The sequence below is a fragment of the Leopardus geoffroyi genome, chromosome A3, assembly GCF_018350155.1.
Source record: "Leopardus geoffroyi isolate Oge1 chromosome A3, O.geoffroyi_Oge1_pat1.0, whole genome shotgun sequence".
Taxonomy (NCBI): domain Eukaryota; kingdom Metazoa; phylum Chordata; class Mammalia; order Carnivora; family Felidae; genus Leopardus; species Leopardus geoffroyi.
In genome coordinates, this window is record NC_059336.1 from 64,706,631 (window position 1) to 64,719,724 (window position 13,094).

General features: G+C 58.4%; 1 protein-coding gene and 1 long non-coding RNA gene across 8 annotated transcripts in view; one reads left to right on the forward strand and one right to left on the reverse strand.

The window, feature by feature from the left end:
- Positions 1-433: 433 nt before the first annotated feature.
- On the reverse strand, positions 434-8,582 carry LOC123580726. Of its 3 annotated transcripts, none has more exons than XR_006703429.1 (3): positions 7,986-8,582; positions 4,549-4,593; positions 434-3,814 (listed from the first exon to the last, which is right to left on the reverse strand). It is a non-coding gene; the product is annotated as an uncharacterized LOC123580726 (long non-coding RNA). The 3 variants fall into 3 exon arrangements; XR_006703428.1 differs by lacking the exon at positions 7,986-8,582 and adding an exon at positions 5,303-7,973; XR_006703427.1 differs by lacking the exon at positions 7,986-8,582 and having other exon boundaries at positions 4,549-5,081.
- Positions 2,587-13,094, forward strand: part of SIX3 (SIX homeobox 3) — a 101,628-nt gene continuing 91,120 nt past the window's right edge. For 4 of the 5 annotated variants that reach the window (XM_045445912.1, XM_045445915.1, XM_045445916.1 and 1 more), the window contains exons 1-2: positions 3,514-3,625; positions 11,216-12,026. In XM_045445912.1, the coding sequence (XP_045301868.1) occupies positions 3,571-3,625; positions 11,216-12,026 (866 nt within the window). In that variant the 5' untranslated portion in view covers positions 3,514-3,570. Of the gene's footprint in view, positions 2,712-3,513; positions 3,626-11,215; positions 12,027-13,094 lie in introns of those variants that run through there. The other variant, XM_045445913.1, reaches the window with a different exon arrangement.

Genomic DNA, 13,094 nt, shown 5'->3' on the forward strand with positions numbered 1-13,094 from the left:
GAGAGACTGAACTGCTTTTCTGCTTGAGTGATGAATGTTACAACGACTTTACCTACGTGCGGTTTTTTAAATCATACGAGCAGAGTTTGAAGAATCTTGTAGAATTAATTGGTAAGTAGTAACAAACATCTTTAACTCTAAAATGCTGGTGGTTATGTATTATTGGAAAGGCTCTGAATAAACTACTCAAAGGGGAGAAATGCCCTCAAGGTAAAGGAGTTTGCTTCTTTGTGTCCCGAGTCTCAGCTATGGGGAATGGCAGTGACTCCCGGCTTGGGAGTGATGGTCTCCTTACTCATTTCGCTGTCTGTCATAGTCTCTTCCTGAAGCATATCAGCAGGTGGACCCTTATTAGGGAATAAAGAAGAACAAACCTGGAGAAAGAAAAAGGTCTTGGAAGAAAATGCCCTTCCAAGGAAGATTGAGTCTAAAATGATTTTCACTCTTTATTGTTTAGAACATCTACAAGAACAAACACTACAATTTCCAGGAATTAAATGTATCTTTGGGAAAAATTGAAAGGACACAGTGTTTGTCCCCCAAAGGGAAGAAATCCTTCCCTACTCATACTCCCAGCCCCCCTCCATTTCTAGGGTAACCACATTTGTTTAAAAGTGTCCTCCTGCAGTGTTTTCCAGATGGTTCATCTCTTCTTCAGGAGACGGACCTTCCTCTGCCCCCTTGGAGGGTGGTCATCCGACTTGCTGGCCCAGAGCGTCCTCTTTTTTTTTTCTCTTGTTTTGTCTGAAAGAATCTTCCCAAACTTACCCTCTACTTTCAGAGAGACAGTTGGGGAGGGGAGGGCATCATTGCATCCAGTGTGCCTGCCTCTTCTGCAGGGAAACCATGATGGCTACTGTCTGGAAGGTTCACCAGGACGGGGCAGGCAAACAGAGCTGAAACCAAAAACAAGGCTGTGCACTTGCTTGGGCCTTTCCAGGAAAGCTACTCTGGGAATCAATCCCTCCTCTTCAGTACCCCACCCCCAATGGCCTGGACGAGGACTTTCTCCTGGGACAGGGGAGTAGGTGAGGGAGAACTTCTCAATATCTCACAAAGAAACGTAGTCTAATAAACCAAATAATTCAATTTTCTTTGGAGTGCTCTTTTGCAGACTTATTTTACACAAAGGGGACTGGGATGGAAGGGAAAAGGCAGGAAGACGTGGAGATGAGCTAATGTTCTTTTTTAAAGACTAAATTTAGCATAAGAGGAGTGGAAGGGACCCTCCGGATTCTCCAACCTGATTAGAGCCCAAAGTTCCCATTAGGTATTAGGAATCTCCTGGCATTGAAGTGCGCCTCTGCTCTTCACTTCATCCTCCTTCAGAATGCAATCTCCCAAACCAATAATATAACAACAAATAAATGATGCTGATCCAGACGGATCTTTCCTGGATTGCCCTCTTCTGGGTGTCTCTGACCCAGAGCAAGGGGAAAGGGCCAGCTTTGGGGTGGAGGAGGTGCTCTTCGTAGGTAGTCTCCTGGACTTGACCTGAAACCTTTCACGCAGTCGGCTCAACAAAGTTTTTCCCTCGGGAACCAACGTCCATCTAGCAGGAAGCCCTTGGCTTCACAGCCTGCATCCTCACTCGGTCCACTCTCCCGCTGTGGCCGGGGTCACTCCGCGCGGGCATTGTGGCTTTTGTCTGCATCTGGACAACCGGACCACGCACTGGAAATGTCTGTGGACGTTTCTTTTTTTCCTCAAATTCTGTTTTTAGTGTTCCTCTAATTCCACCGCGTGTACTCGGTTACAATTGCACGTACGTTCCATGTACTTACTGTCAGGTGACTCTGCTCAAGCCTGACGTGCGACCTGCTGGGTCTGCTTGGGGAGGAAGGTGTGCAAGTGCAAACTTGGACCTTAGGGTGGAATGAGAGGTTAATAGGGTTTCCTAGCCCCGGGACCCTCTAGGCCTCTCTTACATCTTCATGTGCCCAACTTCTCAACTTTCCAAGAAGACGCAGACCCTCCAAGGATCCTGCCTCCCACTCCCTTCTGGAAGGGTGGAAACAGCCGCTGGGACTGGTCTTGGTGGATTTTGGCGGGGCCAAATGGTGGGGGGTGGGGGGGGAAGCGGGTTCTCTAGGTCTCCTAGAGGCTCGAGACCCCGCTCCATCCCCGGGCCACCAAATGGCCGAAAGAGCCCCAGGATACTGGGGAAGGTGCAGGACCCAAGAGTGGACGTGACGGTGCCTCTCGGCCAGCGTTACGAGTCTTTGGGGGCGAAGCTCTCCTCCTAGGCCTCGTGAGAGCAGCCGTATTTGTAACTGGGAACTTGTCTGGGCCCGCCCCCTCGGCCCCTCCTCCCGCCCCCACCTCGGAGCTCTGAGCTCAGCAGGCAGCGGGAGCTCGGGGTCCAGCCACCCCCAAGCACCTGGGACCACGCCGTCTCTTAAAGCACTTGGAGTGGGTCTAGGGGGCTGGAGTGGGAGAAAGGTGGCCAAGGTCGTCCGGTAGCAGTCTTGCGTTGTATACCTCTGCTGGGAGCTGCTTTGCCAGCCCGCCTGCCTTCTAGTCTCCGGGGCCGCTGGAGGGTTGGCCTGGGGAGTGCGGGGGTGGGGATGGGGTGTGTGAGTGCTTGCTCGCCTGCTGCTGCAAGCGATGCTCAGAGGGATCCTGCGGGGACGTGTGCAGTCCTGGTATCCTGTGGATGTGTTTTCTCATGAGCGTGAGGGAGAAAGATGCAGACTTGCGTCTAACTTCAGGTCAGTTTGTTGTAAAAGGCCATTGTCAGTCAGTCAGTCGGTAGGTCTGTCTCTACTGCGCAATCGCATAAAGTGAGGCCACCTCTCCCCCGCCTTCCACGCAGCCTTCCAAGTCCGGCCATAAGGCTGTGGCCCGGGGACCCTGAGGCCTGGCGAGGCGAGGGCCTGAGAGTGCGCCCCGTGTTTTGATCATAAGACCTAAGATGCCCAGGTGCCCACTCAGGGTGAAGCTATAAAACCTACGTGGGAAAGGGGGACTCAGAGAGCTACCCCCGCACCCAATGCAGGGTGAAGTTCCAATCAAGGCGCGCGTTGAACCTGCAGACCTGGCATCTCATTGCTGACCCAGCCGGGGATCGGACTGTTGGCGGCAAGGGAAGGAGGGATGGGGAGTTAGGCTGATTCAGGATGGAGGTGGAGATGGCAGGAGGTGGGGGGGAGGAAAGATGACTGGGTGGGGATGTGGCTGTGGGGCAGACTCAGCGCCGGCTTTTCGCCCTGCTTTGAGGAGGTGCATCGGGCTGTGCCGTTACCACCACCCCCCCCCCTCCACGCCGGAAAATAAAGCTAATGATGTAGTAATTTAGGAGGGGTGAGGGGCTGGGCGAGAGAAGGGAGGGTGGATGGGGAACGCGCTCCCCAAGAGCGAAGGCAAACAGCTGTGGAGGTGCTGCCCAGGGCTCAGGCTTCCCAACAGGTTAGCTAGACGGGGATCCACTCGGCATTTCGCAGGAAAGGGGGGGGGAGGCTGAGTGAGAGGGGGAGAGAGCCTCAGAAGAGGACAGAGGGAGGGAGGGAAAGAGAGAGAGGAGCGAGAGCGCGCGCCGCGCGGTTTAAAAGGAGACACTTATACTTCCTAATGAATATTTATCCGCCGCTGCTTCCTGCTCCCGGCTTCCCTTACCTTTCCGCAGGTAAGATCCTCCCAGAGCCCCATCCCTGGGGGCTCTCCCAGCTCCCCCCGTCTTTCTCCGGGCACCGGTGGCCAGGCGGCAGGGCTGTCCCGGGGAGCTGGGGAAGTAGGAGGGTGGCTCTGCTCGCGGCTCGGCTTGGGCTCGGAGGCTCGCGACCCAGCACTTGCAAGGTCCGCGTGCGTGGGTTACCTGTGTGGAGTGGTTGTGAATGCGTGTGAAAGAGTGGGTGACAGAGAGGATGTGAGCCCGCGAGCGCGCGCCTCTGTTTCCCGCGCGCTCCGAGGACATTTTCCGACTTTTCCCTCGGACGCCGGGGATTTCTTGCCTTTGCCTTTCTCAGCTTCCCCCTCCTCCCTCCGCTCGCCCCCTCCACCTCCCCCACCCTATCCCCACCCCCGGCTGCCAAGAACCCCTTCTGCGGGCTATTGTACAGCCGGCGCGGGCTCCCCCGGGCCGGATCCCGGGTCTCGAAGAAAAGAGGGTGTGTAGTTGGGTTTCTGCCTTAACCCCACACACAAAGGCCGCCGGGCCACGGGGTCCCCCGCCCCCTTCCTGTCGTCTCCGCTGGGGAAATGCTGCGGCGTGTCCTCCCATACTCAACCTCTCCCACCCCCTGCCACATACACACACCTAGGGGTATCAGGGCCCACAACGGAGCTAAGAGTGATTGGGACCTGGGGGTACTGGGTGGAGCCTCGCGGGGCCCTCCAGCCAACAATCCTGAGCTGGAACCGGGGGACCGAGGACCCTCAGGGAGAGGGTGCCTCCCATCGCCACTACCACCATCCTCCCTGCCTTCACCCCGGAAAGGAGCACGGGGATTTCGGAGAGGCCCGGGGTGGGGTGGGGGGGACCTGGGAGGGAAAAAGGAAGGAGGCCCTGGAGGAGCTGATAGTATGACCACAATTTTTAAATGGACTTACCCGGCCACCTGTTGGGAATCCATTTGGGGTCGGCCAGTTCCGGAGCTGCTCCAAGTGGACACACAAAACCAAAAGCCGAAGTTGGAAAAAGAAAATTCTTTCTCTGGCCTTGCCCTGGAGCGGCCAGTCAGGCTAGCAGCTCTGCGCTAGGGTCAGGGAGCTGCAGAGCCAAAAGCATCCTTGCCACCCCAGTTCCCTTCATCCCATGGCTCCGAGGCCCGGGCTGTCGGAGCCCGCGGACTCGGCGCTCAGGGCCCAGCGCTCGCAGTTCGGCTTAAGCCAGGACAAGCTTTCTAAGCTCTGCTCAGAAGTCAAGAGCAGCAGCGCCGCCGCCTCGGCGCGGCCTTTCATGACGCGGTCGCTCCTTATTCTTGTGCCTCGGCCTCTCTGGTCGCCCCCGGACAAAGCCACCGGAGCCCGGCCGCTCCCTTCCCGCTAAATCCCCTTCGGGGTCAATGCGCTACCAGCACCGGGCCGCGCGCTTCTCCTGCCAGTGGTGTGGCTCTTAAAGAGCCGCACCCCCCCCTCCGTCCTGCGCGCTCCCCCGACCCCCGCCTCCCCGCCCCTCTCCTCTGGATCTAGCCCCCCACGCCGACGCCTTAGGTCCCTGCTGCCCCGACCGAAGCCTGCGGACTCTTAGCCCCCTCCCTTCACCTCCTCCCCTGAGCAGTTGGTGGGCCTGGCCTTAGGCTTTACCCCGCTTTAGGTCCCCTTTCTCTCCAACATCGTTCATTCCTCGCTTGCCCGCTCCTACCTTTGCCCTTTGGATGGATCAAGGCCCGGGCACCATCTTGCCCAGTGCAGAGATGATCCCTAAAGATCGTCAGTTTGGGCTTAAATTAGGGGGTCGTGGGATGGGAAATGGGGCGGGGCATGCCAGCTGAGCTGGGGGAAAGAAAGAGGAGCAGACCAGATGGACTTAGAGGCTCTGCTATCCCAGGGCCTTGCTGGCCTGTCGGCAGAGGGTGAGGACTGGCTGGGTGCCACTCATTCCTAGAGGTGGCCACCCTGGGATAGGGTCCTGAGGCTACCAACCTGGTTAGCCTGCTGTATATCTGAGGGATTGTGGGCATGTGGTGGGGGGCACCTCTAGAAGTCCCAAGAACGTGCCTCTGCGAGAAGCCTCTTCCCCAAGCCCTCCAAAGTCCAAGAACTGGGTGCTCAAGAAGGGACCTTTAGTGACAACCGTCCAGGCAAAAGGGCATGGGAAGGGGCAGAGAGAGAGTCTACTCCTTTTTCAGAGGACTGAAACACAACTTGTCCTGGGCCTCCTTAAAGTCGCTGGCTTGTCACTTGCCCCACTGAGGCAAGGGGAAGTAGATGGTGGCTTTGGTCCCCCTTCCTTCCAAAGTACCCCCTTTCTTCCTCCCCTTCGGGCTTGTTTTCGTCCCATCTTGCCCTAGCAGCAAGTTGGTCCTGTACAGGGGGGCCCTGCTTCAAGTGCTTTCTTTAGGCTTCCTAAGGACTGGAAGCATGAGTAAAGAGAGACCAGAGAAGGCATGGTTCTCTGAGGGAAGAGGGGCTGGTTCAAGGTAGGCTGTAGTGCTGTAGTTGCCAGTGCCGACTGTGTTTGATTGTTTGGGGTCTGTGGTGGAAGGGCAATGATGGTTTGAAGAGGAGTGCGCCCACCCCTGCTCAAATTCACTCCCCAGCACATCCGTTCTGGCTCTCCTAAAGAGATCCCTGCAAAGACATAGGCAGCCTCCCGGGCAGTGGAGCCCAAAGGAACGTGGTGTGGGAGGAGGGTGGAAAACGGACCCTCCCCTGGACATCTGCCCTCTGCCACCCCAACATTAGTCCAGTGCATCTTAAAGGAACCCGGGTAAATGGTTGGAAATTGGCCTCTTGGGAGAGGGTGGCAGTGCACTCCCTGGACTGGAACCTGAGGCCGCAACCCTCCTCCCCAGCCCAAAAGACTCACAACCCCAAAGTCTCCCACCTCTCTCCCTCTTCCGGCTGGGTCACTACAGCCAGCTGGGACCCAGCTTGGGCCCACTCTCCTGGGCCTGGCAGTGGGAGGTGTGGTGGCCCAAGACTGAGCCAAACTTCTCTTGTTTGAGGATGTGGGGGGCGAGGAGGCCTTCAGCGGGCGGTGGGGCTCATTAGGCAGAGTGGGGTGCCGAGAGGTGCGCAGCGCCGGCCCCGGAGGCCGCCTTTGAGCGGTCGGGGCAGCTTCATTAAGCAGCGCTAACAAGGCATACAAATGCCGGGCCCAGCAGCTTTCTTGCAATGCCGGAGCCTTAGCAGGGCGCCAAGCTAATGAGGGTCACTCAAAGGGGCTGATCAAATATTCAAATTTCCCCGCACGCCAGGAACTTTTATGTGCGGAGAAAGTTGAGGCAACTGAGCTGTGTTTACTGTCCCGAGCGACAATTGCTGGGAGCGCGGGTCCCCGGAGGCTAAGGCGCGGGGGGGGGGGGGGGGGGGGGGGCGCGGAGGCGCTGGGAGGGAGCAGTTGTTGTTGTTGTTGTTGTTTTTCATTCAAAGGAAAGTAATCGGGGTCCTTGAAGGGTTTCTCGGCCTCCCCGCCTACGTGCTGCGCTCCCCTGCGCCCTCCTCCGCCGCCCGCGCCTAGCGCCTCAGTTTGCAGCTTGCGGGGAGGCCCAAACAGCCCTCGCCTCCCGATGTCCTGGGGGCCGGAAGGGCCGTTGCCCCCCGGGACGAACCGGCCTTACGGAGCTAAGCAGGGCCTAATGGGTGCAGCTGCTCCAGCCGGGAGGCTTGCAGACCTCTGGGCTTTCCCGGTAACGCCAAACACGAAGTGAGTCCTCAGACACCTCTCCCGGTGGAGTTGAGACTGCTGGGGTCGGGGCTGGTTTTGTAAATAAATGCCCCGCAGGTCCCAGTAATAGAAAGACACTCTCCAGCTCAAACGCCCTTTCTCCCCGCACCACCTGTACGCAGTCCTGCCAGTTGCCTGGCCCAAGATTAAAGCAGAGACGATGGTGGCAGTTTTGTGACCTCGGCCTGTATGGGCTCCAAGTCCCAGATCCGGGAGTCTGAGCGGCCAGAGGGCAGGGGAGAAGTGTGGGCCCCGTGGGCTGACCCATTCATCCGGATCTCCACGCTCTGAGAGACCCAGGGTGCTGGCGCCCCCCTGCGCGCCACCCCTTCCAGATGTCCCTCAGGCTCAGCTCCCTTCTCTCGCTCTGCTCAATGCCTCGGGCCCCCAGAGCGGCGTGAAAGGCGCCCGGGCCCCGGAACCCGAGGTCCTTCTGCTCCTACGCCCCCTCTCCAACGCCCAGCGCCTGGAAATTTGCGAGGGGAAGCTCGGGTGCTCTACAGTCCCCTCCCCCACACAGCCAGGGGGACCTACTAGACCCAGACCCTATGGAGCCTGCGCTCCCAGCTCCAGCGGGAGCCGGTCCAGTCACCCGCGCGGAAGACCCGCCGCCCCGCCTCCCCCCAACACCCAGCTCTCTGGACTCTCAACTTACAGGCTCCCGGAGGCGGACATCGTGCTTCGGGCCAGAGGGGAGAGGCGCTGGCGGCAGCGGGGCCGCGAGGCTGGCTCCCTGGGCGGCGCGGAGCTCGCTTCTGCGGGGAGTCTGACAGCCCGGGGCTGGCCGCCGGCCCCGCCGCGCCGGCTCTGTCCCGGCGCACAAAGCTGCGCGCCTCGCAGCCGCCCTCCGCCAGTCTTTGCACTCCCGAGTCGCGGTCGCCACCCCAGCAGGCGAGGTGCGGCGCGTCTGCAGGCGCCCCGGGACGAGGCTGGGGGCCGGGGTGTCGCCGAGCGGAGCCTCGGCCCCATTTACCTCAATTCTCCTTGAGTGGCGACGGTTTTTGATTTCAGCACTTTTCGGCAGAGCCCGCGGCACCTGCCCAGCCTCCCTCCAGGGCTGGCCGGGCTGCGACGGGGAGAGGCCGGGTCGCCCCCACCCGGAGGCGGGGGTTGTGAGGACGGGGAGGGGACTGGTTGGGTTCACCCGCCCGCCCGGCGCCTGGGTCCTCGGCTCCAGGGGATGCAGTTTCGGGGTCACGAGCTGCTTTCAAAAAGTTGAACACAATATTCGGAAACCCACCCGTAGGAATTCTCCCCCCACACGCGGCACAATACCCACTCCCCTCCCCTTTTTCATTCCTTCCTCCCCCGCTTCCTCCTCCTGCCCCTTCCCCCTCCCACCCCTCAGCCTATAATCCTTCCCCTACAAGAGAAAGGGATCGGGAAGAAAAGATGAAGCGTCTGTTTTTGTGTCCCAACCTTAGGGCTCTTTCTGGGCCCGCCGTGAACGACCGCCCAGAGCTTCGAAGCTGAACGGAGAAGTCCTCGCGGTTGGAAGCAAGATAGTTGGAAGGGAGAGATCAGCCGAAGTGGGACTTGGCGGGTCTTCCCTTTGAGCGAATATTTCTCTGTCTCTGTCGTGGGGTTTAGGACCCGCAACCCTCAGCTGCCTGGGGCTGAGCGGCTGGTATCGTCCCCCACGCCCAGTCCAGACCCTCCCTGCCAGAGGAGAGACTCCAACGGCAACTTGCACTTCTCTTTCCAGGAGGCCTGGCTCTGCGGGAGTCAGGGCCTAAGCAGGGCCCGAGCTCAGGGTTTCGGGGTGGGACACTCACAGCCCTAGTCACGTTAGGTTTCCCATTTAAATTCTCGCTCAATCTCTTTCTCTCCTCCCTCATTGAGATCTCCAAAGTGGTGTGGACTCTGTGCCTCGCCCCCCGATCTGCATCGGAATGTAGAAAAGATCTTTTTTTTTTTTTTTTTAAAAAAAGAGTTTTGAATTCCTCAATGATTTTTCTTCTGGAAAGGCAGCTTAGGATAATTATTTCAGCTTTATTGAGGGCAGATTAGTTGAAGTCTGGACGCTGCGTTTCAATACGCGTTGTACACGGGCCGACAATGTGGGCATTGTTGGCTACTGTGTGTGAACTCATTCAAAATATACACTTTTTAACACCAAACCGAGTCCTGTCTAAATATACACAGTGCTCAGGGGAAAGACGTCTCTGACCCCGACAAATCTGCGTAAATCACACTTCCATAGTTACAGAGGCCTCACAAAGGGAGACCCCACTAAAGATGCTGATTACATCTTCTTAAAAGCAACATACCTTAGAATAAATACCCCTACCAGCCCCTGGGAGTGGGGGAGGGGGGTTACCGTGGCCAGAGGGAGGAAGGGCTCTCTGTATCCTATGGGCTTTTTGGGGTCTGTTTTAGGCTTGTAATGTTACTTTGCTTAGGTAAATTAGTTGTATTATTTTTTTTTTTCCTTTACAATATGAGCAAACATGCAATGTTCAGGCCTATCCGCTTCTTTGGGGAAGCCTCTAAAGTTTGACTGTCCTTCTGGGGCTGGTAGGCAAGTCCAGAGCTCCTTGGAGGAGTAGAGGTAGCAGGCATTTCAGGGCGCTCCAGAGGGTTCCAGACTTCTCAGCTCCCAGGGGACACAGCTGAAGTCTAGGGGGAAACAAAGACGTGGCTTGCCTTTCAAGATAAAAAGAAGTGTACTGTTATTTATGCTGGTATTTTAAAATACAAGGCAATAAGGGAAATCAAGGCTCCTTGACCCAGAGCTGAGGAAAGAGAAGCGGGTGGAATCCAATGCAGATGAAATCGAGGTAAACGTGGCCGATGAACCAGGACGGGGGAGGCCAGAGCGGCTTCCAACACCCTGGGGCCTGAGCTCAGCCTCTCAGGCGCCAGGTGCCCCCCGAAATCCGGGAACCCCGCCGCAGCAGCTAGGGTCAGCGTGCAGTGGGCCCCATGATCTCATCTCTTCTTTCTTCCTCACCAGTATTAGTGCTCACATAGGCAGAAAGAGACAGCCCGACGTGCACACCGTGTGCAAACCGTGCCTGCTCGGCCGGCCCTCGGGCTCTACTTGAGGGCTGGCCTTCGGCCTTCAGGCGGCATGGGGAGCCTCTCACTTCCCGACAAAAATCCCTTTAATTGCTCATCCCATTCAACAACTCTATGCCCACGGCATTTTGAATTTCTGGATCAACTTCTTTGGGGAAGAGGGAAGAAGGGAGCTGAGAGAGAGAGAGAGAGAGAGAGAGAGAGAGAGAAGTGGCGAGATTAAGAGTTGCAAAGATTAAAAAAAAATCTTTCTTCCCCTTCTCCCTCTTTCCCTCCTCTCCCCCTCCCCCCCCCCCAACTCTGGCTAAGTGGTAAAACCGTCCTTACGTTCTCGGTATTGATTGGCAGGGCTGACAGTGATTGGCAGCGGTTGCCGTGGCAACGCCACAACGACACGCCGCAGACCAATAGAAAAGCGAAACAAAATGTTTCAATGCTGCACTCACTGTGGATTTAGGGGAGATATTATGAGGCTGTTGTCATTAGGGCGATTGCTGTGGAATCGCTGAATCTTGACTCGGCGGTGGTTGGCTCTCTCTCTCGCTCATTCTCTCTCTCTCTCTCTCTCTCCCTCTCCCTCTCCCTCTCCTCTCCCTCTCTGTCTCGGGTTCTCTGCGCGCGCGCACCGGGCCGCTCTCCTTCCTCCCTCTCTATGTGGCTGCGCGGGTGTGTGTGTGTGTGGATGTGTGTGGGGTGTGGGTGTCCCTTACGCCCTTCCTCCTCCCCCTCCTCCTCCTCCTGCTCCCCCCTCCTTTCCTTCTCCTCCTCCCCCCTCTCCTCTCCCTCCTCCTGGTCCTCATCGCCCCTCTCCTCCTCTTCCTCCCCTCTCTCTTCCTCTCCCTGAATTTTCTCCTCTCCTCTCAGGTCAGTCCATGGTATTCCGCTCCCCCCTAGACCTCTATTCCTCCCACTTCTTGTTGCCAAACTTCGCTGATCCTCATCACCGCTCCCTACTTCTGGCGAGTAGCGGCGGCGGGAACGGTGCGGGCGGCGGCGGCGGCGGCGCGGGCGGCGGCGGGAACTGTGCGGGAGGCGGCGGTGCTGGCGGAGCAGGCGGCGGCGGCAGCGGCGGCGGCTCCAGGGCCCCCCCGGAAGAGTTGTCCATGTTCCAGCTGCCCACCCTCAACTTCTCGCCGGAGCAGGTGGCCAGCGTCTGCGAGACGCTGGAGGAGACGGGCGACATCGAGCGGCTGGGCCGCTTCCTCTGGTCGCTGCCCGTGGCCCCCGGGGCGTGCGAGGCCATCAACAAGCACGAGTCGATCCTGCGCGCGCGCGCCGTGGTCGCCTTCCACACGGGCAACTTCCGCGACCTCTACCACATCCTGGAGAACCACAAGTTCACCAAGGAGTCTCACGGCAAGCTGCAGGCCATGTGGCTCGAGGCGCACTACCAGGAGGCCGAGAAGCTGCGCGGCCGCCCGCTCGGCCCGGTGGACAAGTACCGCGTGCGCAAGAAGTTCCCGCTGCCGCGCACCATCTGGGACGGCGAGCAGAAGACGCATTGCTTCAAGGAGCGGACTCGGAGCCTGCTGCGGGAGTGGTACCTGCAGGACCCCTACCCCAACCCCAGCAAGAAACGCGAACTGGCGCAGGCCACCGGCCTCACTCCCACACAAGTAGGCAACTGGTTTAAGAACCGGAGGCAGCGCGACCGCGCCGCGGCGGCCAAGAACAGGTCAGTGGCGGGCCCGCGGCCTGGCTACCGTCTCCCGGGCTGGGGAGGGAGAGAGGGGTTGAAATGGGGGCGGATGGGGCAGGGTGCCAATGGCTGCCGAGCACTCGAGAAGCCGCGACCCCCTGGCCAGTTGGAGAAAAGTTTCTGCTTGCCCAGACGCACAGAAGAGGGACGGTCAGCGGGATTATTGGCTGCTTTGTCGGAGAGGGGCTTTCGGCAGGGTGGAGAGAGAGAGGGAGAGAGAGAGGGAGAGATCTGAGTGCCCACGGCCCCTGGTCCCAGCCCTGGGCACCTTAGCCCTGCTGCACCCTGCTACCTGCTCAGCCCTTCCACAGCTCGGCACTCCTCTGGAGCCTACAGACAGGGAAGGAAGGAAAGCAGTCCTTGCCATCTGGTTCTTATTTCCATGCATTGCAAAAACCCAGGAGGAATCCACAATGTCATGGAAAGGAAACTGAACCTGGGTCTCTGCCACAAAATGAAAAAGGTCGGTGGCCACCTTTAAGCAGGCCTTCATTGCAAATTGCCTGACGGGAAGCAGGAAAATCAGGCTGGGAGTAGAAAGGCCGTGTGTGTGTGTGTGTGTGTGTGTGTGTGTGTGTGTGTGTGTGTGTATGTGTGTGTGTGTGTACATGCATGCAGGTGCTAGCCCTCAAGCCTCAGTCAAGGAGCATCCCCTTGGTACATTAACTTGGGAAGCCACCAGGAATAGGAGCAACCCCACTACCAGCAAGTTGGCCACAAAGTCACAAAGTTGACTGGGCTTGACCAGTCAGCAGACTTGGGCCTGGGGGAAGTCGGGAGAAAAAGAACTAGAAGAAAGAGGAGGAGGAAAGGGCACGGAATGGGAGGGAAGGGGGATGGGAGGAAGTTGGGTAAAAGCCCTGGTAAGGAGCCTGTGTCCCTACCCAGCCTGCAAAGGCTCTGGGCCTGATGTACCGCAGGGAGCGGAGCCCCAGTTGCTGACAGTTGCCGGGGGCTTGAGGCCCGGTGTGAGTTCCCGGAGTGAGCGAGTGTGTTTGCGTTCCTTTACGTGGCCCAGGCCTGAGCCCCGCGCCCTCTCACCCT